The sequence below is a fragment of the Rhinolophus ferrumequinum genome, chromosome 19 (genome assembly GCF_004115265.2).
Source record: "Rhinolophus ferrumequinum isolate MPI-CBG mRhiFer1 chromosome 19, mRhiFer1_v1.p, whole genome shotgun sequence".
In the NCBI taxonomy this organism is placed as follows: domain Eukaryota; kingdom Metazoa; phylum Chordata; class Mammalia; order Chiroptera; family Rhinolophidae; genus Rhinolophus; species Rhinolophus ferrumequinum.
In genome coordinates this window covers 56,247,699-56,271,163 of record NC_046302.1, presented here as the reverse complement: position 1 = coordinate 56,271,163, position 23,465 = coordinate 56,247,699, and the positions used below count along the sequence as shown (strand labels likewise).

General features: G+C 42.5%; 1 protein-coding gene across 4 annotated transcripts in view; it reads left to right on the top strand.

Moving 5' to 3' along the window:
• The first annotated feature begins 2,953 nt into the window (after positions 1-2,953).
• NETO1 (neuropilin and tolloid like 1) overlaps positions 2,954-23,465 on the top strand; it is a 77,351-nt gene continuing 56,839 nt past the window's right edge. For all 4 annotated transcript variants that reach the window (XM_033135633.1, XM_033135632.1, XM_033135634.1 and 1 more), the window contains exons 1-4: positions 2,954-3,264; positions 5,301-5,354; positions 5,597-5,734; positions 11,587-11,835. In XM_033135633.1, coding sequence (XP_032991524.1) covers positions 3,237-3,264; positions 5,301-5,354; positions 5,597-5,734; positions 11,587-11,835 — 469 coding nt within the window. In that variant the 5' untranslated portion in view covers positions 2,954-3,236. The remainder of the gene's footprint in view (positions 3,265-5,300; positions 5,355-5,596; positions 5,735-11,586; positions 11,836-23,465) is intronic.

The following is a 23,465-nucleotide window of genomic DNA, read 5'->3' as shown; positions in this document are numbered from 1 at the left end:
ATGAGAATTTGATTTCAAACACAGAAATACTGGCCACTAGGTTACAGGGGGAATGAAGGCAAGAACAAAACGTTTGGAGTCCCCTTTCTTTTATTATCCCTGGGATTTCCTTCCTGAGTTTCCTGGATTCCTCTCTCCTGATGCAAGGACCACTTGCCCAGCAAATTTTCCGTTGCTACTTCCTTGGCCAGGTAACAAAATCTGTGGGTCCAGAAACTGACCTGACAGAGGAGGGGAAAGGTTAGACATACTTGATTGGACGGATTAGCAAAGACCAGATTTCCATCCTGTCTTGCTCACATTGCACTTGGGGAATACAGTAATTTTCCTTAAGATAATTTTTAACGTCCTCACTGTGTCACTGAAGGGCTGTATTATTTTCGTAAAGAAGATGTATTTCTGGTTTTAAAAATATGCAATCTTAAAGATTTCAACTCCACTGTGATCAGGCATCAGTCACTGGCAGTTTTTCAAGGACCCTTTCGCCCCTGTTGATGGCCACATCCTTTGTATCTATTTACCTATCTACTCAGCGGTCCCACGACCCTTGGTCGTTTTTGTTTCTTTGCAGTTGGGACATTTCTTTCTCAGCTCCTCTGGCACTCACCTCCCCCCAGAGCCCACGCTGGCATAAGAATCACACGTGGGTCACATGACTCCACGGGGCCTTCTGCCTGTTTCCCCCTGGACCCTCTGACAAGCACACGCGTGGGTAGACACACACTGGCTTTCTGAGGCGCTCCTCGCGGCTTCCCATCCATCCGCTCAGCCCGGGCTCTTTTCTCGGGCTTGTAGCTCCACTCGCAGGCGCGAGTTCTGGTGGAGTTGGCATTCTGTGGGTGCGCGGTCTCTGCCAGCCTGCCCTTCTCTCGCTCCAGTTCTGTTTCCCATTGCTCTGTCTGCCTTTCCTGAAGTGGATGGACACACACACACACACACACACACACACACACACAGCCCTTCTCCACTTGTTAACTTTTCCCACCATCCAGAACTGACAGCTGCCCAGAATCAGGGAACTGAAAGCTTTGTGGAAGGAATCTTGGAGGCTGCGTCTGGGACTGGGGCATCCCCTCCAGCTTTGGGGTCACCTTATACTCCTCATCTCAAATGACTGGCAGGAGACCTCTACTCTCCTAGCCGCTTTGCTGGGGGAAACGAGGGCAGGGCAGCGAGCACCCGGCCCACCCGCGTACACGCGCGTGGGCGACCCAGCGCAGCAGCAGCAGGTGCCAGGAGGTGCAGGCCGGGCCCACGCGCTCGCCGGTCCCCTCTCTGGACGCTTTCCTCTCTCCTGTGCCTTTTGAGGTGACCCCAGTCTTAGCACCACAGCGTCTCTCGGCTTTCCACCTTTCTTAGTTCTTCCTGTTCCCATCCCCTCCCCGCCATCATCTCCAACCCGAGCCCGGGTCCCGGCTGCTGCGGAACCAGGGGCGCGGCGTCGGCGGCTGAGCGCCCCTGGGGTCCTGGGTTGCCAGCCCTCCGCACGCCCCCGGTCCGGCTGGCAGAGGGTGGGTGCGCGGGGGTCTGCAGCGGCTGGGAAAGCAGGAGGGAGCGGGGTTGGGGGAGCGCTGCTGCAGCGCCCGGGAGAGACGCCCCCGCACCTTGGAGCGCTCCGGCCTCTGCTGCCGGCTCCTGTTTACAGTTCTTTCTTATTTATTTATTGGCGTTTTATAAGCTGGGGCTTTTCCGGGGCTGTTTCCTCGGCAATTCTCCCCCCGCCCCCGCCCTCAGTTTAACAAGCAGCGCGAGCTCGTGGGTGCCTGTTGGGGTGTGTAAGAGGTGATCTCTGTGTGCCTTGGGGGGGTTAAATTCTAAGGGAGGGTGAAGGTAAATTGCAAGTAGTCCGAGTCTGCAGGAGCAGTTTGGTGGGACCGACCTCCGCATCAGGCCGGGAGATAAACCGCAAAAGTTTTCCTGCCTCCTTTGCCTTCAGCGCGCCCCTGCCTCGTCTCCCAGCTGGAGCTCCGATTCCAAGACAAAGCCTTCACCCCGCAGAAGAGAGAGCGCCCACTTCCTCTAGACAGATGGAATGTAAGGGGTGGGAGACGAAATCGACTGCGATTTCTAACCCTTAAAAAGTGAAAAATAAACCCCAGGGGTATTTGCACATGACGGCTCCTCCCCGTTGCACGCCTTATGTACTGCTCACGGATCCAGCTCGGGATTCGCCTCCTCCCTTCAGGCCCCCTCGCCTAGTGGCCGAGTGACGGATCCTCGCCGGGTCCTCTCCCCCTCCCCCTCCTCTCCCCACCCCACACCCCCAGAATCCCAGCGGGTGTGATGTCCTTGCTGCCGCCCCATTCCGCCGCGCACCAGCCCAGGGGGCGCCGGCCTCGCAGAGCTGCCCAGTTTCACCCTGGTCCCCTGCTTCCTGGAGGGTCGCAAAGCCCACGGCTATGACTCAGGCGCCCACTTGGTAACTCTGCCATCTTCCTGCTCTTCCCCCTCCCTCCTTTCCCCGCCCCCCGTTGCCACCCCCGTGCCTCTTCACCACCCTCCAGCCCTCCTCCCAGACGCCCACCCACCAGCTCCTCTGTCTGCAAGATAGCAGAGGTGGCGCGGAGCCCTGCGAGCCGATGACCGACCCTGTCCTCCTGTCTTCAATGCCTCAGCGGAAGATCCCCAAGGGCTGGACAGAGGAGACCTGCTGCTGGACATCTTCCCGGAGAGGCTGCTCCGACCTGCTGCTCGTGGTGTATGAAACTGGGGACTGAGCGCGCCCCAGTCGCCACCGCTGCCCGCTCCGTCTCTGCCGTCGGTCTGGACTGGCCCCCGCCTTGCCGCGCCTGCCGCCCGCCGCCCGCCGCCCGGCCCCGGCCCCGGCCCCGGCCCCGGCTCTGGCTCCGGGCGCCCCGGGGCTCGCCGCCCGCGCGCCGACTGCCCGCGTGCCCTCCTGACAGCTGCGGCGGCGATGATGCAAAGGAGGAGGGTGCTGCCGCCGGCGGTGCTGATGGTGGCGGTCGGCGCCCGGGTGTGATGCGAACGTCATGGTGGGGATGCTGGCTTCGCGGTGAGACAGCGAGAGCGAGCCCGGGGCGGAGGACGCATGGATTCGGCTCTTCTGCCGTGTGGGCTCGGATCTCTTTCTTCCTTCTCTCTCGCTCCCCCATTCATTTCGTTCTTGCTTGGCACATTTCACATCTCTCGACTCCATCCTGTCGGCCACCACTGGACGTCTTCCCGTCTCTAAATGGAATTAGCGGAGCTCGGATCCTCTGGTGTAAGGAACAGACATGATCTATGGACGCAGTTTGTTTCACAGTGAGTATTTCCCAGCGCGCCGGTCCGCTCCCGCTGCCATCCCGCCCGCCCTCCCCTCCCTCGTGGCCGGAGGCGCGGGGGGAAAGCCTGGCCACCGCTCTCCCGCGGACCCCGCAGTCCCCGCGAGTCTGGGGCAGGTGTAAACTTTCTGTATTGCAGCATAATAGAGCGGGACTTGGGGGCGGCGCACAGTCACTGGTCTCCGGATCTCAACACCCGCCCAGGAAAGCAGCCTCTCCGTGTGCAGGGAGGTCCCGGGGATGGCCGGTAGTTCGGGGCTGAGCACGAGCGGCAGCGGCCGGGCAGTGGGCCCGAGGGAGGGCGCAGGTGGAAAGGGAGCGACAGCCGGGTGGACAGTCTGTGGGACCAGAGGGCATATTCCTCTTTCAGGGGCTCCTGGAGCTCGGCGGGCCCACATTCCCCTCCAGAAGGTAGTTTGGGGTACACCTGGACGCAACGCTTGAGGGGAAGACTGGGGGAGGTTGGGGCTCAACCTTCTGGCCAGTACACCTCTAGTTTTGCTTTAGGTAGGATCCTGTGGTACACATGAAGCCATGGGGGGAGAATTGGAGAGAAGTAGTGTCAAAAGTCATCAAGCAAAAGGCAATATGAGAAAATGTGTGGTGGGAATTTCACATTATAAAGCAAGGATTAGAGTCTTAATCCTGTGCCACGCAGTTAAAAGACCGGTTTTGCTGATGTGTTCATTATAGTACATGTTCCATAACGTGATTCCTTAAAAACAGGAAAAACAGAGTAAAGAAAACACCAAACATATGTCCTGATATTGATGGCTGTTTGCCTGTGTGGGTACAGAATTATGGCAAGTTAAAACAAGGTTTTGTTCTATTTAAACACACACAATAACAACAACTAATGTTTTCATCTTAAAGCAGATGACCAGGCAAGAGAACAAAGTAATATAATTGATACAATTTCTCAGATGCTAATATCAAGACCCAGATACTTTTCTCGGCACCCTCTTTAGGCATACATTTATAATAAGCCCCTGGAGTGAGCTTGAGCTTAGGAAGTCCTTGTAAATCAGAAACATCCCTTTCCCCATTTCATTTGAAGTGGAAACATGATTATACACCTAATGGAACTTAGAGCTATTTAGATAAAAACAAACAAACAAAGTAGAAGAGGGAAAATCAGAAACTATGAAGCTTACTTTAATACATTCCTAGGTTTAGGTTTTGTAAAAGTGTCCGGTGAATCGAGACTAGACATAAAACAGAAGTTCAGGTTACAATGGTCTTTGCAGATTTACTGTTAAATTACAGATCAGTCTCTTTTTGATATTGAAAAATTGACTCAATAAAATGCTTATAGAAATCGCCTTTGTCAAATTAATAATCTACTTCTGGAAAATACTAAATATTAAATCACAGTTAAGTTTAGAAGATATTAATTTTATAGCATAGAAAGTGCCGAGGACGTGGTCACTCGGTAATACATTTTTATAATGAACGTTTTTATAATACTGTCTCATGCCCCCATCCACATTCATGTTTTTCTCTGTTCCCCTCTCCCTCCAGCCATAGGATTTGCCTAAGCATATCTTTTCTAAAATACAACAACATTGGCAATGTGTTAGGGTCAGTCCTGGAGTCCTTTCTCACTGTTTGCTTCTCCTTATCATCCTTTTACCTAATGTCACCACTCTTCCTTTAGAGATATTAGCACAGTCATTCATCAATGTCCCCTTAGTGTGGGTCCTGAAATCCTACTGTAGCCCCGACATTAAGATTACAATGTTGCCCCTTAGTCTTGAAGCAGGCCTTTGCCTAAGGAATTTGGGTCTCATCCATTCTTAACTGGCACTACCTCTTGAAGCCATCTCTAAGGTTTCCTGATTTGTGCATTTCGAATCAGTTTGTCCAAGTCCTGAATCCACTTGGAGCAGTCCACAATAATAAAATTAATCTGATTTGATATCATTTTATCTTTAAATTCTGTTATGTTGTTATAGAATGTGATAATTTCAGTGAGTATTAATATTATCTCTTTCTAATTTTTCTTTTCTGTTTCAGTTGTAGCAAGTTTAATCATCCTCCATTCGTCTGGGGCAACCAAGAAAGGAACAGGTGTGTTTCTTTGGAAAACTGCAGGTGGAACACCTCTACTTATTTGCATTTTCCTATTTTCCCCCATATTCTTGGTATTCCAGAATATCTGAACATTTTATAGTGTGTATAATTGATTGGTTTTGACCAAGACAACATTTAGAAATTAATTTACTAATGGGTATTATAAGAATGTCCTCTCTATTTTTAGTTTTATAGAAAATTGGATGATGGCTCTTTTATTTATTTATTTTTTTTAACAGAAAAGCAAGCCACCTCAGAAACACAGAAGTCGATGCAGTGTGGAACTTGGACGAAACATGCAGAGGGAGGCGTCTTTACCTCTCCCAACTATCCCAGCAAGTACCCCCCTGACCGAGAGTGCGTGTACATCATAGAAGGTGAGGGGCCACTACCCAGCCCGCCACCTCTGTGTGGTGGATGGACAGTGTGCAAACACACATACGGAAACGGGCTTTGTAGACCTTGCATGTAAAGCACTCTCCATGCATCAAATGCCTGTGATATCTGCACTGAGGCTAAGGATGGAAATTCTGAGGGTTATGAACAAGTAACACCTGGGAAAGAAAAACAGATCGACAACTTAGTTTATTTTGCAGTTGATTTAATGATTTGGAAGTCTAAATTAATGGAATGGCTGCATACTTGGCATTACCCTTGTAGACACCTCTCTATTATAAAAGTATGACTTTTAAAAATTCAGTTGAGTGTTTTGTCTAGTGATAGGTTTTAATACAATATGTGTTAGCACCTGATGACCCCAAACTTGCAGCCCTTCCCCACACCCCAACACACACACACAGATGGAGTTGCCTCAATTAAAGGTATGTATGCTCAGTATTTACGTATAAATAAAGGACATGTTCGTTCCTTTGATTGATCTTGCAAAGAAAAAGGCTTTATATTTAACTGTCTTCAAAAATGTCTACTTAGAAATGATTCTTTTTCTTTTTGTAATTTTTGGGCCAAGACTCTTCCCTCTCTGCTTCTGCTTGAGGTTGAACCGTTAGCAACGGTGTCCCACACTACAAGAAGGAGAAAGAATGAGCTCTAGCAATAGATGGATAAAGCTGAGAAAATGGCACTCTGGCAGTACTTCCTCCTCTTATGACTCATAGAAAAGGAAGTTGAAATATGGAAATTTGGGGTTAGAATTAGTTGTGACTGTTACTAAGTTAATATTACATATCTATTATAAATATAATGTTAGGAACTTTAAAAGAATTTAACATACATTAGAACATTTAATCATAGGAAGCAGATATATTTGTTCTCCCTATTTTACAGATAAGAAAACTGAGGCACAGTAAAGTTAAATATCTCACTTAATTTCACATACCTTGTTTTTTGAAATAACAGTATTTTAAACTTCACATTAATGAAAAGAACAAAAGTAAGCAGTTCTCATTTTAGAGATTAATTCAGAAGCAAATCTTTGCATGTTAATTGAGCTTTCGTGTTTACTATTATTTAGAATTAAACAGCACTGCTTACTTTTGATTTTAATATCATGCACATACTCACATGCAGTCCTTAGTTACACCAGGACAAAACTTAAAGTTGGGAACTAGAGCCTCCTGTTACTGTTAATCTTGCTTCTGTAGCCTTTTTGAAACACTTTGTACTAGTCATTTTTTAAATTCATTTATTTAAATTTCAAATATTTGTTGAAACAACTACTAAGAAACAACCACTCTTCTAGGTACAGTTTAGAGAGTACTGCACAAAGCAGACATGGTGCTTGCCTTGTGGAACTTAAAAATATGGTCTTTCAGTAAACAATGTGAAGTCCCCCAAATGAGCACAGGTTCTGGGATGGGGAGGAAGAGAAGGCTGTAAGGAGGAGGAGAGGGTCACGCTCAGTTTTGACCAACATGCAGGCGTTCATCATTCCATATAGAACAGCAGAAGCAGAAGTTCAGAGATGCGGGGTGCGCAGGACCCACATGAGCTGTCTGCTGAGAGTGAGGTCAGGCACCAGCCGGGAAGCTCAAGATGTGGACAGTCTCAAAGCCAGGTGGAACAGGTATTCCATCTGTTCCTCCAGGAAAGTTTCAACTTTGTTATAGACAGTGGGGCACCGTTGAAATAATGTAAGTAGAGAAATAAAAAGGTGACATTTTGATGAAGTCACTAAAGGAAAACAACATTAAGTGGAAACCTGTTATGAAAGATTAAGTAAATCATAGTAAAAGCATGAACTAGAGAAGTGATATTGGGGACATGTCAGAGGAAGAAATGAGACATATTTAGGAAATTGAACCCTGAGTGATGGGACATGGCTAAGAGAATAGAGAGTTCCAGGACTATTCTCAAGTTTTTGGTTAGTGACTTGTTAGATGGCATTGCAATGCCAGATAAGGAATATAGGTGGAAAAAGAGAGTTTGAATAGTGTGTTCAATTTTGGTGTTTACACAGATGTCTCATAAAGAGATTGGATATATGGATGTTTAACTCAGTGGAGCATTCTAGGCTGAAAATATGTATTTATAGGTCATAAATGTAGAGACTGCTATTAAGGATATTACTATAAATAAAATTGACCAGAGAGAGTATTTGGAACACTGTTGTTGAACCCTTTCAAAAAATACAGATGCCCAGGTGCGCTGCTCATGAATTCTGACTGAATTGGTCTTAGGTAGAGCTGCCTGCATCCTTACATTACAGTCATCGCCCGTCGGGAAGTCAGTGGCACCCAGAGCTCTGGTCTGGAAAGAGGGGAGAGAAGACATAGACTAGATGTCTGGAAAACAACCTATAAGGGACGGGCAGAGTAAATGCAGGGAAAAGCCAGAGAGGGGGACTGGAAAATAAGGTGAAAGGTGCCACAATAACTGGAGAGGACGAAGTTTCAAGAAGCAGAGAGGAGCCCAAGAGCCAGCTACTACAGCACAGAAAAATCAGTTCAAAGCAAATTCATCTAGTGCAGGAGGCAATTAAGAAGCTGTGAGGACTTCAGAGCCTGCGCTGTCACAGACATGGTGGGGTGGGGGCCAGCTTCCTGCGGATGGAGGAGCTCTTGGGCGTGCTGATGGGCTCACGTGGAAAGGAGGTTTCTTTCTTTTTTTCTTTGTCTTCTCTTCTTTAAATGGAATAAATTGCCATGTTTAATTCTGAGAATCGCCTGTTCTGTAGGAAAAGGTACCTTTAGAATAGAAGACAAAGATGGATGAATAGCTGGTCGAGTTACTTGAGGTAAGAAGATAGGTTGTGATAAACGCAGATGGAGTCTCAGTCACAGAAGGGAGGGTCCCTTGTGTGGATTTCAGGTTGTCCTACAACTCCCACAACGAAGAGGCGACTTTCAGTGTCATTGTGCACGATTCAGGTGGAACTGTCCATGGTTCTACACGTGTCCAAAGATTCTCTAACAGGTTAAGACCACTTGAAAAGGAACCTCAGTGTTTGATCAGAGATAGCCTACAGAAAATGGTGAAGTGAAAGGTCGCTGTGACTTGAGACAGTTGAAGGGGAAGAAAGTCTAAGTTTAGGAGGTTGGAACTGCATAGCTTCAAATGTTTTACCTCACCATAATCACGCATTTTTATTTTTAAATCTACAATGAAACTTATAGGATATGCTTATGTTTTATTTTACCACCTTCTAAAAGTCATTTAGTGGAATTTCAGATATAAGTTTGTCTAGTTGTCTTCAGGCTGGCCCAAAGGAAAATGAATTGTCAACACGTCACGTATTCTACCAAAAGTCATAATGATGGTATGTTTCCTGAAAGAACATTGAGCGGTTGGTTCATCCATGTTGGACAGAAAGTAAATGACAATGAAAATAAACGTTTAAATAAATGAATTCATGTTGGGCGGCCATGTATGTCCTGTGGTAATAGGGAAGAATAGACGGATATATGTTGATTGGCAGAGTTTTAGGTAAATTAGCAGAGGACGTTTCTCATCCCGTTACCTTTCCCTAACCACACATTATGTACATCGAAAAGAAATATCCTATGTTCTGAAATCATTTACTTCCTCACAAAACTTATCATACTAGCTTCTCAAAGAAAGATAAACAAGCAGATACATCCTGTAGGATAATATACATACAAATAGTACTTTAATGATAATACATAAATCGGTCCAGTTTCTTAAGCATTTGCCTTGTTGTTATTGGATGAAAAAAGGGGTGGGAGTGGAGTAGTGTGGGGGGGCCCATGGCTTTCCAGGTAATTTCTTAGGATATTGTCTAATTTTCAGATTTAAAAACAAATCGTTGGCATTCCCTTGAATCTATCATTACGGTACAGACTATATTTGCTGACCTTTGTGTTAGTGGTAGATAAAATTATTGCTGATTTGTCTTGTAAGAGTAATAATTGTCTCTTTTCAATGTCCAAAGAGTCAAAAACATTTTTAGAGATTAAAAGTAATCCATAAAACTGTATTTTAACACGGATTGACCTTTAAGCAATCCATCTTCAATTTTATCTTTGGAAAGTGTCAAGATTATATTTCATTTTATAAGTCTCTGATTTCCAAGTCATGATGTATCTCAATTCTGTATAAATTTTGGCATCCATACATACAAGGCTTTAATTTTAAAGCCATCAGGGGTGACATTCAATATATATCTCAGAACTGGTGTGGTGTGGACCACAGTCACTCAGAATGGTCACCGACCACATGGGGTGGAGCAGGTCCCTCTGTGCCAGGTCTTAAGGTCCAGCTTCCTGGAGCAGGTTGGTTCCTGAAGAGGGCTAAGTGGCTGAGAAGCACTCGGGGACTCAAGTCAACAGCTCTTCACAAACTAGGGAAAATGTGTGTGGGTATCTCAACAACTGTCAAGGCTATTTGGGGGTATCCTGGCTAAATATCCGTCTGGAATGCCAGAATGTTGAACTGTTTTGGACATGACAGTGGAAAAATGGGTGGGCAGTAGCAAATGCTCCCATAGGGCAGGTTTACAGAGCTGCCCTAGAAGGCTCTTCCATGATGCTTTAGAGAGCTATAAAAACATTTGTGAAGGCAAGAAATTCATTTACATTTCAACCAACAAACTTTTTTTTTTTTTTTTTTTGAGAAATCCTCAATGACAAATATTGTGCTGCGTGCTGAAAAAAGAAGGTGAATAGATAGGGTTTCTGTGTTTGGTGAGTAGATTTAGAGAAGAGGTTTCTTTTAAGCAAGATTTGCCTACAAAAAGAGGAGTTAACAAATTGGAGGTATTTAAATACTCAAGAAAGTGGGAAAAATACATGACAGCCTGAAACAGCATATCTCAGAAAACATGACATGTCTGGCATAGCCTGAGCTTGGGCTGCGTGTAAGGTAAAGAGACCCTGGAAGTGTCTCTTTAGGCTACCCTTAAGGATCCTACGTGTTTTCCCGAAAATAAGACCTAGCCAGGCAATCAGCTCTAATGTGTCTTTCAGAGCAAAAATTAATAGAAGACCCGATCTTATTTTACTAGAAGACCGAGTCTTATGTAATATAATATATTATAATATAATATAATGTAATGTAATGTAATGTAATGCAATGCAATGCAATCCAATATAATATAATGTAATGTAATATAATATAATATAATATAATATAATATAATATAATATAATACAATATAATACTGGGTCTTATGTTAATTTTTGCTCCAAAAGATGCATTAGAGCTGATGGTCTGGCCAGGTCTTATTTTGGGGGAGACATGGTATATGCCAAGTGCATCGATCATTTTCCTGTAACTGTTGGAGTGTTGCTGAAGAAGTTTGAACCTGAGAGTGACATGATGAGATTTGTGCTCGGAGAAAAATGGCTCTTAATTTCCTCCTGCATATACTTCGATCTAATCATGGCCATCTGATTGCGATTATTTGAACGGTTGCATAACTCTGTGCTCAACAATTCTCAAGTGGTATCTGACCTTAAAACTGGTTAGTCCAGAAAATATGGGAAAAGTACAGAAAGATGCCTCTCTACTTTATAAACCTGAGTCAGCAGCCTTTCACAAAAATATTGTGATTTGTTAGTTCTATGTTAGACATCGAAATGGTCATTTTATATCAGAAGAATATTTTGTGCAGTGTCTAAGGATCACCCCTTAGTCTTACAGAAATATTACCCGTTGGAATCCTCCGTATAGCATCCTTGCTTAGTGTTTCCATCATTTCATGCTCAAAGTTTGATAAATGTGCAGATAAAATCTGAAGTAGAATCAGAAAAATCAAATTAATGATTCAAGAAGGGCCTTCTAGACATGATTTTTCTTTCTTTTTTTCCTCCAGCTGCCCCAAGACAGTGCATTGAGCTTTACTTTGATGAAAAGTACTCTATTGAACCGTCTTGGGAGTGCAAATTTGATCATATTGAAGTTCGAGATGGACCTTTTGGATTTTCTCCAATAATTGGACGTTTTTGTGGACAACAAAATCCACCGGCAATAAAATCCAGTGGACGATTTCTATGGATTAAGTTTTTTGCTGATGGAGAACTGGAATCTGTGGGATTTTCAGCTCGATACAATTTCACACCTGGTAAGTAGGGGCTTGTTTTTTCCTTATGTCTTCTTCTTCCTTAGTTTCTGTCTTCCTAGCGCAATAACTTTTGTAAGACAATTTTATAATTTTTTGAAGAATTTTCCCATTCTATTTAAAGCCAAGCCTCCAATGCTCTCTCCTTTCATTTCATAAATTCTGAAAGGAAAATACATTTTCCGTAAGACTACACTGGAGGTAAAGTGAGGTGACTCAGGGGTCTGGATGGGCATCAGCAACACGGTTAATTAAACGGACTTCCATTATGCTGAAATGTGTAATTTCAGAGACAATCTGTGATAAAGAAACTAATTATACATTAAATCCCAATAAACTTGAAAAAGCAATTGTATTATTTATTGTAAAATGTATCCATCAAAATGATCTTTGGAGAATTTGAACAAGAAATTCATTTGTTCTGAAAATTATAATTTTTAAAGCACATGGATCTTAGTATAAAATAGACTAAGCTCTTTATAGAAATGCAAATCCCTAACAGTCAGGATGAAAGGAAAACTGGACCCATAGCATCCAAATATTCATTTGCAAGGCGAGGCAGTCATTATCTGTAATTATATAATTGCACATTCTGTCAATTTTCCTTCTAACCTGCTAATATTTAAAAGGGTCTGTGATGTTGACTGGCTCACTTTATCATGAGTTATCATTTATTACAATAAAAATTGGTTATCACATTTTCAAATTGCACGAGTGTCAGGCTGAAGCCATTTGAGATTTGATGAAAAGTCATTTTTTTATGGAAAAATGTCTTAATTACATAAAGCACCTTATTTATATATAATTGCTTTTTTTCAGTTTGCACATGTTTTACTGAGGTTATACTTAGGTGTTATTTAGGTTACAATGGGCAATAGATGATATTGGAATATACTGGGTAAAATGTGTTGAAGTTTCTGTTGTATGTTACAAAGGTAACATCAGAGCAAGGATGTGATGCTCAGTTCAAACACTAAAATTAAAAAAAAAAGATGTGCAATTAATGATGAGTTCCATTGTGATAGCGTGATTTATGTTAAATAAGTCAGATATTCCCTGTACCCTATATATTAACCTTAAACTTCAGGTGTGTTTTAAGAATATCGCCAGGAGGCTGGGGTTTTAACTGTGCTTTGCTAATACTGGACAGCTCACAGAAATCATGGATGTTTTACACATGGCGCTCAAACTCATTTGATGTTTTCCAAAAAGGGTGCAAACATTTAGATGACTTGATTAGTCCTAGATTTGGAAATGGAAGTACATATTTTTTCTTAGCTGATATTTGAGTCTAAACAGGACCTAGAGAGTGGCACATGGTATGGTGTAGGCTTTTATAAGTTGTATTTTCATTCTGGAATTGGTGATCATGGGAATAATATCTGGGATTTAAATTTGTGGATTCATAAAGAACGGAGGGTCAACTAACATACTTTATCAACATACATGAGGCGACCTACCTTTCTAGGCTGACTGGAGATCCCATAAACTGTGGCACTCAATGTGGCACCGTACGTTTTAAGCAACCCCTTTGTTCCCTGGGCACAGTTCTTCCCTGTCTGCTTCTGTAGGGCCACCTCGCTTCATCTGAAGGAGGAGATTCTATTATCAGGAACAACTGAATCGGGAGGGACCTTGAGAAGATGCATTAAGGATAGACCCAGGCTCTGTTTCCACTCCCACATGGGTAAAGGGACACTGAGCCTCTGAGGGAAAAGCAGGACCATAAAAAGGAGACTTGTAATACTTCCATGGCAGCAGAAGTTGAGGCTCCATGGCCCCCGGCCATTGCCCGGTGGCACAGTCAGCTACAATTCATTCCATAAAGAGGCAGGACTGAGGAAGCCAATTAGTTAATGAAATAGGAAGGTGGCGGGGATGAGGGATAATTTAGGGAGCTTTTAGGGAAGAGGAACAGGAAGGCTTCAGTTTAATTTGGCCTAATATTCATTTGGTGGAATGCTTTAAGTAGTGACTTGGGGAAATAGAGGGGGGAAGTGTTCCTCAAGTCAACTTCATGATTTCAGTTCTAAGACATGGCTGCAGTCACCAGGGCACCCAGTAGACGGCACACTGGAGGGGAGGCCTGCTGACCCAGTCCACTGGAGAGCTGGACTCTGGCATGGCCGTGAGGAACACCAGTGTGGGAACCAGATCTGGTTTCCAGTCCTGGCTTTCTTGTTTCTTGCTTGCTGTAAACTTTGCACATCATCCTCACGTCCATGCCTCAGTATTTTTATTTGTAAAATAAGGATACTATTGAACACCTCATAGAATTGTTTGAAGAGTGATTGTCAACCAACGCATACTTAGGAATTTTCTCACTTCCTGTAAGATCTCAACTATTGGGAGCTATTGGTTTCATTAATTTGATCATACGTTCTTAAAAGCAAAAGAGGCCTAGTATAGATTATTAAAACAGATTTTTTTAAATTACAACAGCTCTTTCTGATTTTGGGGGGCAGATGTGAAAACTTAACACCAACATGTGTGCCACTTTTCCTTGTTAGCCTTGTTTAAATGAGTCTGGGCCTCCGTATGGGGGTTGTTGTTATCTGTGACGGCAGTCATGAAACATGTCAGAGCAGAAATGGCAGTGGGAAACCTAAGTGGTCTTTATTACTTTCGTGAATTTGCCACGCTCTGGAATCGATCTTAAATCTTACAGTCTCAGAAATTTGATGTCAGTCCTCATAGGAATTAATCACATTAACCGAGCTGAAAAGGTTGAATAAACATATATGCATATGTACATTTATGCACATATCTATACATACATACACACACATAAACACATGTATGTTATCAATAAGAATTCTTAGAACTACGCAGGTCAGTTGTTCTTATAAGCCAGCATTCACAGGTACCCGGCTTCTAAGCAGAGGACTGATAGCAAACGTGAAATCCAAATATGGAAGCTGAGATGACGTGCATTTTTGCACCATCCAGCTACGATCTTGATGACTCAGCTCCATAACATGGATCTTTTCTCCCAATGAGGCTCTAATCCTCAAACTGTCATGGGCCAGATCCCCTGTCCTGTCTTCAGCTTCCACCCTGCCTGGCCAGAACGCTAATTTGTGTCAGCTCTTAGCTTAAAACGTGTTTCTGTTTCTTCATATCCAAGTCTCTTTGACTTCCTTTTCTACTCAACTGAAAAAACAAAACCCTTCAGTGCCTGGCTGCTGGGAAGCTGGTAAAGGTACTTTGGAGCTAGTGGTGGGTGGGAACTAGCCAAGTGGATGTCAGGCACGGGTTTGGAGGGTAGGAGGGCAAAGCCAGACAAGACGCCATGGACATGCTCTTCACGGGGGTTTTCCAGTATCTCCTGATTCATTTGGATGATTCCCCGTTATTTCAATGATCGTGATTATTTTTGGATACTGTGTCATTTCCAGGGTCCACAGTGCAGTGATGAATCACCCAGGATTATAGTCTAGTACGCATAACAAGGACAGTGAGATTGAGCGATGGTCAGGAGTCAGCTGGTTCACATCCTGGGATCTGCAGACCTGAAGGACGAGGGTGAGGCGTAAGGAAGGGCGGAGGGGCTCAGAGCCCTAGCAGGACGCTTTTGGATGACGCCTGCAGGGGAAACCTCTTGTCTTCCTGTATAAACAGAGTTGTGTCGTGATGTCTCCCAAACAGTACAACTCTCCCACCTCTGGGAAGAGAGAGAAATTCAGAATCACTGAAAATGTTGAGTTGCATGATAGAAAATTTGATAACCCACATGTAATTTAACAAGAAAACATATAAAAGTGCTTACTGTAATAGAATGATATTGTTTTCTCATCTTCATAAGATAATCTTTTTCTTAAAAAACATGGAAACCACATTTACTATAGAAAAATGAATAATGAGAAAATATTTGTGATAAAAGTACTTTAATAATATTGGAATAATATTTACCAAACTTAAAACAATGTCGTCAGGGGATCATGGAGTACTTACTTGAAGGTGCCAAGATGTAAACATTTACCAGCATTGTCAGCAATGCTTTAATTTTTGAAAACTACTGGTTTTTTTTTTTTGGTATTATTTGTATAAATAAAATTATTTACGATAAAAGCATCTAAAAAGAAAAATACCATAGTTGGTAATTTTTCAATGAATTTTTAGAAGGGGGAATACCATTTCTCTATATTCTGTAATTTCTTTTCTTTTTAATCAGACTAAGAATGCCTTTTGAGTAGAAAATAAGTTTCGCCTCTAGCCAGCTGCCTTGATGCCTCAATTTTTGCCAGTTGAAAATATAAACTAAAGAAAAAACATGGAACAGTGTCTGCTGTATTCCCAGTCCAGTGGCATCGCGGGGGCTTTGTTCAATTTTATCAAGAAAAACATCCAGGATGCTGTGTAATCTTGGGGAGAGTAACCCTTCTGATGTCTTTAGGAACAAGTATCATTTATTCGCCTTCTCTTCCATTTCCTGATAGAGATTTTCTGCTGTTTACAGGCACAGAATGGGAAGCTTATGGCATCTCCCTCTGGATAGTTGTTTCTGAACTAGTCTTATGAAGCAAAGTTACACCCACCCTCTTGGAGACATTTGATTGAAGGGTTCTGCCTCGGCCTAGCAAATAGGTGAGGGGGAATTAGGTGCTGGCACGGAAGTGAGTGGAGTTGTTAAATAAGCTGAATTGATTAGGATACTTTGTTCTGAAATAGCACCTTTGGTCTGAGGAACTCCACGTGGTTTAGAGTGTTGGGCCCAGTTCCGAGCCTCCTCTCAAGTGCCATGCTGATTGACTTCAGAGCAATGGGGAGAAGGCACCGCAATGCAGCCATTTGGCTGACTGTTTTAAAAAGATGCCTATGCATACGAAATCAAATGTGTCATTTAGGTAAAATATCGTCATGGAGTCAATGCTATTGCAATTATTCAGTGCAATATCTCTCTTCTTTTTATCTAAAATATGAATGCATGTGTGAGTTCTAACCGTGTTGAAAGTTCCTAAATTTTCCTGTCTAAGCAGAGTTTTGATATATGCTCTGTTTTAAGAAAAAAAGGAAAACACGGCAAAATCTAATCATTTTCTCAACAACTAAAGTTTAAGTAGGATTTTGCACTAAAAGATGAAAGAATAAAAGGTTTGAGCAGCTATGGTTAGAAGAACTTTATTTGATTACTTCGTTTTTCACATAGAAATAATAGATGGAATAAATTTAGGTCAGATAGTTTGTTTTTGTTTCTATTATATTTACACTGTGGGCCCAAAATATTTTAATTTCAGCCCCAGCAAAGGCCGTAAAACAGAAAATGTATGGAGCAAAATCACATGTGTTCTTTTTTTATATATAACTTTTTTTATTAGTTTCAGGTGCACCAAACAATGTAATCGTTAGATGTTTATCATTTATATCCCTCATACAGTGACAAACCCCCTCCCCCCATTCATTATCCCTCTGACATCGCACACAGCCATTACATTTCCACTGTCTCTATTCCTAATGCTGTACTCCGCTTCTTGTAACTATATGTATATATAAAATTGTAGTTGACATTCATTATTGTTCAGCTTCCGGTGTACAGTGTAGTGACCAGGCATGTAAAGATTTTGTAGGGTATCCGATGGTCACATGTGTTCTTGAGGCATATTTTTCAAGAAATGAAGTTAAAAACTTGAGAGTCCCAGAGGAACAAATTTATCAACGTCTAATAGGTACCACAGATATTCATGTGAGGGTGAGTTCATTGATCCCTTATTCTCATCCGTCCAGCTGTGACTTGGGTGAGCTGATCTGTACAATAGAGGGCTCAGGCAGAGGACTGAGGTAAAGAGAGAGAGGGGGAGAGAGAAAAAGGGGGAGAGAGGGCGAGAGGGAGAGAGGCAGAGAGGGAAAGAGGGTGTGAGAAAGGGAGAGGTAGAGGAAGAGGGAGAGAGGGAGAGAGAGAGAGAGAGAGAGAGAGAGAGAGAGAGAGAGAGAGAGAGAGAATATGCTGGAGAGGGAGAGAGGGAGAGAAGAAGAGAGGGGGAGAGAGAGACAGAGAGAGAGAGAGAGAGAGAGAGAAAGAGAGAGAGAGAGAATATGCTGTTTGGTCTAGGTGGGTGTTCAGGAGAGAAGTTGAGAGTGGGAGAGAAAATTCCAGGATTAGCTCCCATCTGTGCAGACAATATTGAAAGCAGTAGCAAAGGATAAAGAGAAGAGAGATTTTTAAGAAGTTTCCTGTACAGAAAGAATGCCTTCCTCATCTTGTGTCCTGGAGAGGTGGAGAAAAGTGTTCAGGTGTGTTTGTATTTATTTAGTGGGGCTACTCGCTGGACCTGCATGTTTTTGTATATGGTGTATAGGGTCCCACGTACATTTCCATTACAGATGTGTATTTTCTTTAGATATGGAAGAGACCATGGAGTTCATCTCTTTGAAACTTTTCATTGTAAAGATAGAGAACTAAAGGTCTAGAGAAAATACATTGCCCAGGCTCGTGAATTCTGTGTAGAAGTTCAGCTACTGCTTGCACATCAGTTATGTAACTACCATGCTGATCCACCTTCTATAAAGGGTAGAGATTACAACCTTAATTACATCACACATTGCAAGTACTTTCAGTACAGTTATATTAAGGAATTTAATTAAGGGATAATACTGTATCAGCCACATTTCACCATTAACTGGTGTATGACTTTAAAAATTCACCTCTCCGATGTTGTCTGAAATGTCTTTCAATTCACAATGACCAAAGAGGCAGTAATTTGTCCCCTGTCCCTCTACCTCTATCATAAAATTCTGCCTTGGCAACCCACCTGAGCCTGAAGGCACAATTCATTTCCTGTGCTTCTCAAGTATCTGCTGTTAGTGACGTGGTCAGTGTATGACGGTCTCATGACTTGAAACCTGTGCTCATCTGCTAAGTACTCAAGGGAAAACTCTAATTCCCTCCTCCTAGATCTCCCACAATATTTCCTCCTTCATAACACACGTGTCTGACTGTTTCTTGGTGCCAGGTGCTTGCAGTCAGCACCACCGTTCCTCCCTCCAGGGCTGCTGGTAGAGTCTGTACATCAATGACACTCGGTTGACGGGGAAAGACGGGCTAATTGCATTCCTATTCAGACACCCTGGAGCAGAGCCACATCCAGACCCATTTAGGGGACTGGGGACTGGTTACTAATTCACATGAAGGTGACTTTTGGACTCACCGAGGCCATGCCTCAATCGATCATAAGTTCACCTCTGCATCCAAACACACGATAGTCCCAACACCCAACGACAGACATCTACCTTTCACTTAAATTGTTCTAAAGAGAAGTTGTAGCATTTGAGCAAGAGGAATATTCAAGAAACAAAGCAAAAGAGAGAAATAATGCATACACTCTGTCTCCATTTTGCATTCTCAGGTTTTTCCTGGGTGTCTTTAGTTACTAGACTTCCTGGTAAAATTGTCGCCTAGAAAACTCTAACATTTAACTTATCGTATATTCAAGAAGTATGCTTTTCAAATTATAAACGTCCTACATATTTTGCCTTGGAAAATATTATCTAGCATTTTCATTTTTTAAAACATTTCTTTTCATAATGATTCACTTTAAAGCTTATTGTTATTTTGTATGTGTACAAAATAAATCAAGGAATTATCAGGAAAACTACTCATACTGTTATTTTCTTGACCAGAAATGTTTTCCTATTTTAGAATTTGTATGCCATTAGAGGTATTTAAGTATAGCTCATGTAACTATTTTTAAAGCAAATGCAATGAATAACTTAATTCCCACTAGGGAGTGTTTACCACTTACATTTATTCAACAAATGTTTATTGATTCACTATGCTAACACTGTAGAAATACAGTATGTACAAGACCCTATCTTCCTTGTAATAACTTCATAATCTATAAGAAAAGAAATCATGTGAAAAGGGATGTCTTTGACCTAATCCCTGGGACTCTCAATATGTTAGGTTACATGGCAATGGGAAATCAAGGTAATTGGATTAAGGATGCCAATCAGCTGACTTTAAAACCAGGAGATTCATTTGGATTATTCCAGGGGAGGGGGCAATGTAATCACAAAAGTCCTTCAGTGTGGAAGAGGGAGGCAGAAAGTCAGTGTGAGAGTGATGTGATGTATGAAAGAATGCCAATGGCCATTTCTAGCTTTGAAAATGGAGGAAGAGTCCCCACGCCAAGGAATACATGACGTTTCTAGAATCTTGAAAAGGCAAGGAATGGGTTCTCCCCTAGAGCCTCCAGAAAGGAACACAGCTTTACCCTCAAATTGGTTGTAACCCAGTGAGACCCATCGTAGACTTCTGACATCCAAAACGTAACATAATACATTTGTGTTGTTTAAAGCCTCTAAGTTTGTAGTAATTTGTTATGGCAGCAATAGGAGACAAACACAAAACTTGTGCCTGAACGTGGACTGCTGCTGTAAAAACTTACCTGAAAAAATGTGAACAGAGAAGTTGAAATGAAAGAAAGTTGTCAGACAACTCAAATATCTACAGGCAAGAAACATGCTGATAAAACTACTCAGCAGCAGACATATTCTCTCTTTCATGGAAAAGGAGAGCTGGTTCAGAGGGTAAAGCCCAAGTCCAGTGGGTGGGGCTGTGAGTCCAGAAGGAAGAGCCAAGAAACACAAAGGATTATCCCAGGCCTTGAAACCCAGGGGAATTTTCCAGCTGGATTTCACATTGCTTGGGAATGGTAGATTTTTTTTTCTTTCCATTTTCTCCTGTTTTGAACAGGAATGTCTATAAATGTTATCATATGCCTGCCCCATTATGGTTTTGGAGCAGCTAAATATTCCTTGAGTTACACAGGTTTCCAGATGGCGAGTATTTGGGCCCCAGAATGGATTATATTCAGTGCCTCATTGATACCTGATTTAGAAGCGATAGATGTTGAGATGTGAGACTGTTGAGCTGATGGCATTTAGACTTTGAGTTGATACTGTTGAGACTTCTGGGGATCCTGGAATGAGGTGAATATACTTTCCATGTGGGAGGGACTTGCATCTCTGTGGGCCCCAGATTGGACTGTGGTAGGAAGAATAATGGCCCATGCAGGTGTCTACATCCGAGAGTCTGGAACCTGCGAATACATTATGTTACATGACAAAGGAAAATTAAGGCTATGGATGGAATTGATATTGCTAATCAGTTGATTCAAAGATAAGGATGTTATTCTGGATGGTCTCAGTGGGCCCAGTGCAATCACAGGGGTCTGTAATGTGGAAGAGGGAGGCAAAAGAGTCAGTGTCAGATTGGTGTGGTATGAGAAAGACTCAAATGGTCATGGTTGTCTTTGAAGATGGAAGGGGCCCATGAGCAGAGAAATATAGGTGGGCTCCAGAACTCAGAAAAGCAAAGAGATAGATTCTGTCCTAGAGCCTCCAGGAAAGGAACACAACCCTAACCAACCTTGATTTTAACTCAGACCCATTTCAGACTTGACATCCAGAAGTGAAAACGCCTTTGTTCCAAATGTACAGTATCCGAACCTCTTAGCTGGACTTTCCTACACATAATTGGATCCCTTATATCTATATGAACATTTGATTTTATGTGAGTGTCATCTTTATGCACAAATGTGGCCGCAGCCCCAACACAATAACAACTTGCAATTCTTCCCAAAGACGTGCATAGGGTGGTGGCATTTTTCCTCGTGGCAATAATAGCTATTTGTGGAACCTGGCACTCAAAGGCTCTGCCCCTTCACGGCACATTTGCCTGATGCCTTTGCTTCAAAAGAGCTGTGCTGTGTGTTCTTGCTTGTTTGGCTGGCTTCCCACCTCTCCACAGCTATGCTGACTTGCTTGAAATTCGGCTTCAGCACATCCCAATGGCATTTTCCCGTTCTCTTACTTTGAGACACCTCACTTCAACTAGACTACCAGAAGAATCCCAGAGTGATTATAATACAGCAGGACTCTTCACAATGGGCAAGCCATGTACCCACAAAAGACTTAAACTTGACTTGTTTAAGCAGGAGGACATATTAATCATAAATATGTCACTTCTATTCTGTTCCCTATCGATCATTACCCGAATCGGAAGACTGGTCTATTCCCTGGACACTTTTCTTCTGAAATTTGCACTTCAAAGCCCCAAGCAGTTCCTCTAAGAGATTCCGAGAGAAATTGGATACAGAAATCAGTGCTACGGCAGCACATCCCCAGACTCTATTCTGCTGGCTGGTACCCACTGGCAGGGACGTGTATTTCCTTTAGCAGATTCGGGGGTGATCAGGGGAGGACTTGGAGAATGGTCAGTGGCTGTGGTGATGAGCTAGGAAAGAGCCGATGAGGGTTGTCATGGCAATGAGAAGTGAAGGCTGAAATAGAGGGTTTCCATGGGTTTAAAATGAATCAGCCTTGCAGAGATCAGCTGGCGTGGGTAATTGCTTAACTGGTAAGAAAATTATTCCTAGCTTTTTTGTATTTGCGTATTACTTTAATAGTCATCTTAAAATAACATTTGCATCTCAATTTTAAATTCCAAGAAAGCTATCATCTAAAGTCTGTACCACCATGCACATGTTTGACGACGGTTTTCCCTTTACGTCATTTCCGTTCTCTCCATTGCATTTGTTATCCTGTTGGGGTCTTGCTCTGCTTTCCGCCTGCCACCCCTTCCTCCTCAGCCCCTCTTCCACTTACCTGAGTAGAGGCTGCATAACTTCCCTTGAAGACTCCTCGGCGGTGTATTTCCCACTCTGTTTCTCAGGGCTGCTGCATCTTGAGGTTCTACATTGCACCTGTTGACTCTATCAGCCTCATTTTTGGGGTTGTCTGTGCTCCCATTTTCTAGAAAATAAATACAGGTACCATTTCCGTCTGAACTATTTATAAGCCCTTAAAATAGGAGACATGTAGCAATTAGTAAATACAGTGTTTAATTTCCGGCATAAAATATCAGTGTTGGCATTTATGTTCATTGTGCTACACTTTGCACGGTCTAGCTTGAATTGGACGTTATTTTTTCTTCTAACAACTACTTACATGTTCTATTCTAAATCATAAAGTAATCCACAATAAAGCTCAAGTTTCTGTTCACCTAAGGTAAAATGGTTCTAAGACTGTGTTTCGGTATGTTCTTCTCATTATCTGTGGATGAAATGTTCTTATATGCCTGCAAGTGTTCTAGAAAAGTTCCTCAATAATTTCAAGTTATTTTCACTGTATCCTATATTTCTTCATCAGAGAAAGAAATCACTAATCATTTGAGGTCATAATTCATAATGCACATTCAACTAAAAAGAGTTTATTTTAGGCTTTTCCTTTAAAACATACTAGTAGGCACTGGGTTCCTTTCAGAGGATATTGGCAATATGCCCAATCATTGAATGGTCTATTTGTACAGGACTTCTGTTTGTTTTTTTTATATCTGCATCAACCTATTTTTTATCAGAGTTTCATATAATATGTGTGTATGTGTGCTTGTGTAACACACATAGTTTCATGAAACATGGTCCATAGTGCCAGATTTTCTAAATTCAAATTCTGGCTTCGAAACATTATTATTATGTGACTTTTGGCAACAGCGATTTACTTACTCTCTTAGAGTTTCAGTTTCCTCATGAGAACAGCACTTGACATATTATCATTATGAATTTTGCTACCTAATGATACAGCCAAAATACTGCCATTATTTCACATGTGACACGATATTCCCTGAGATCATGTCT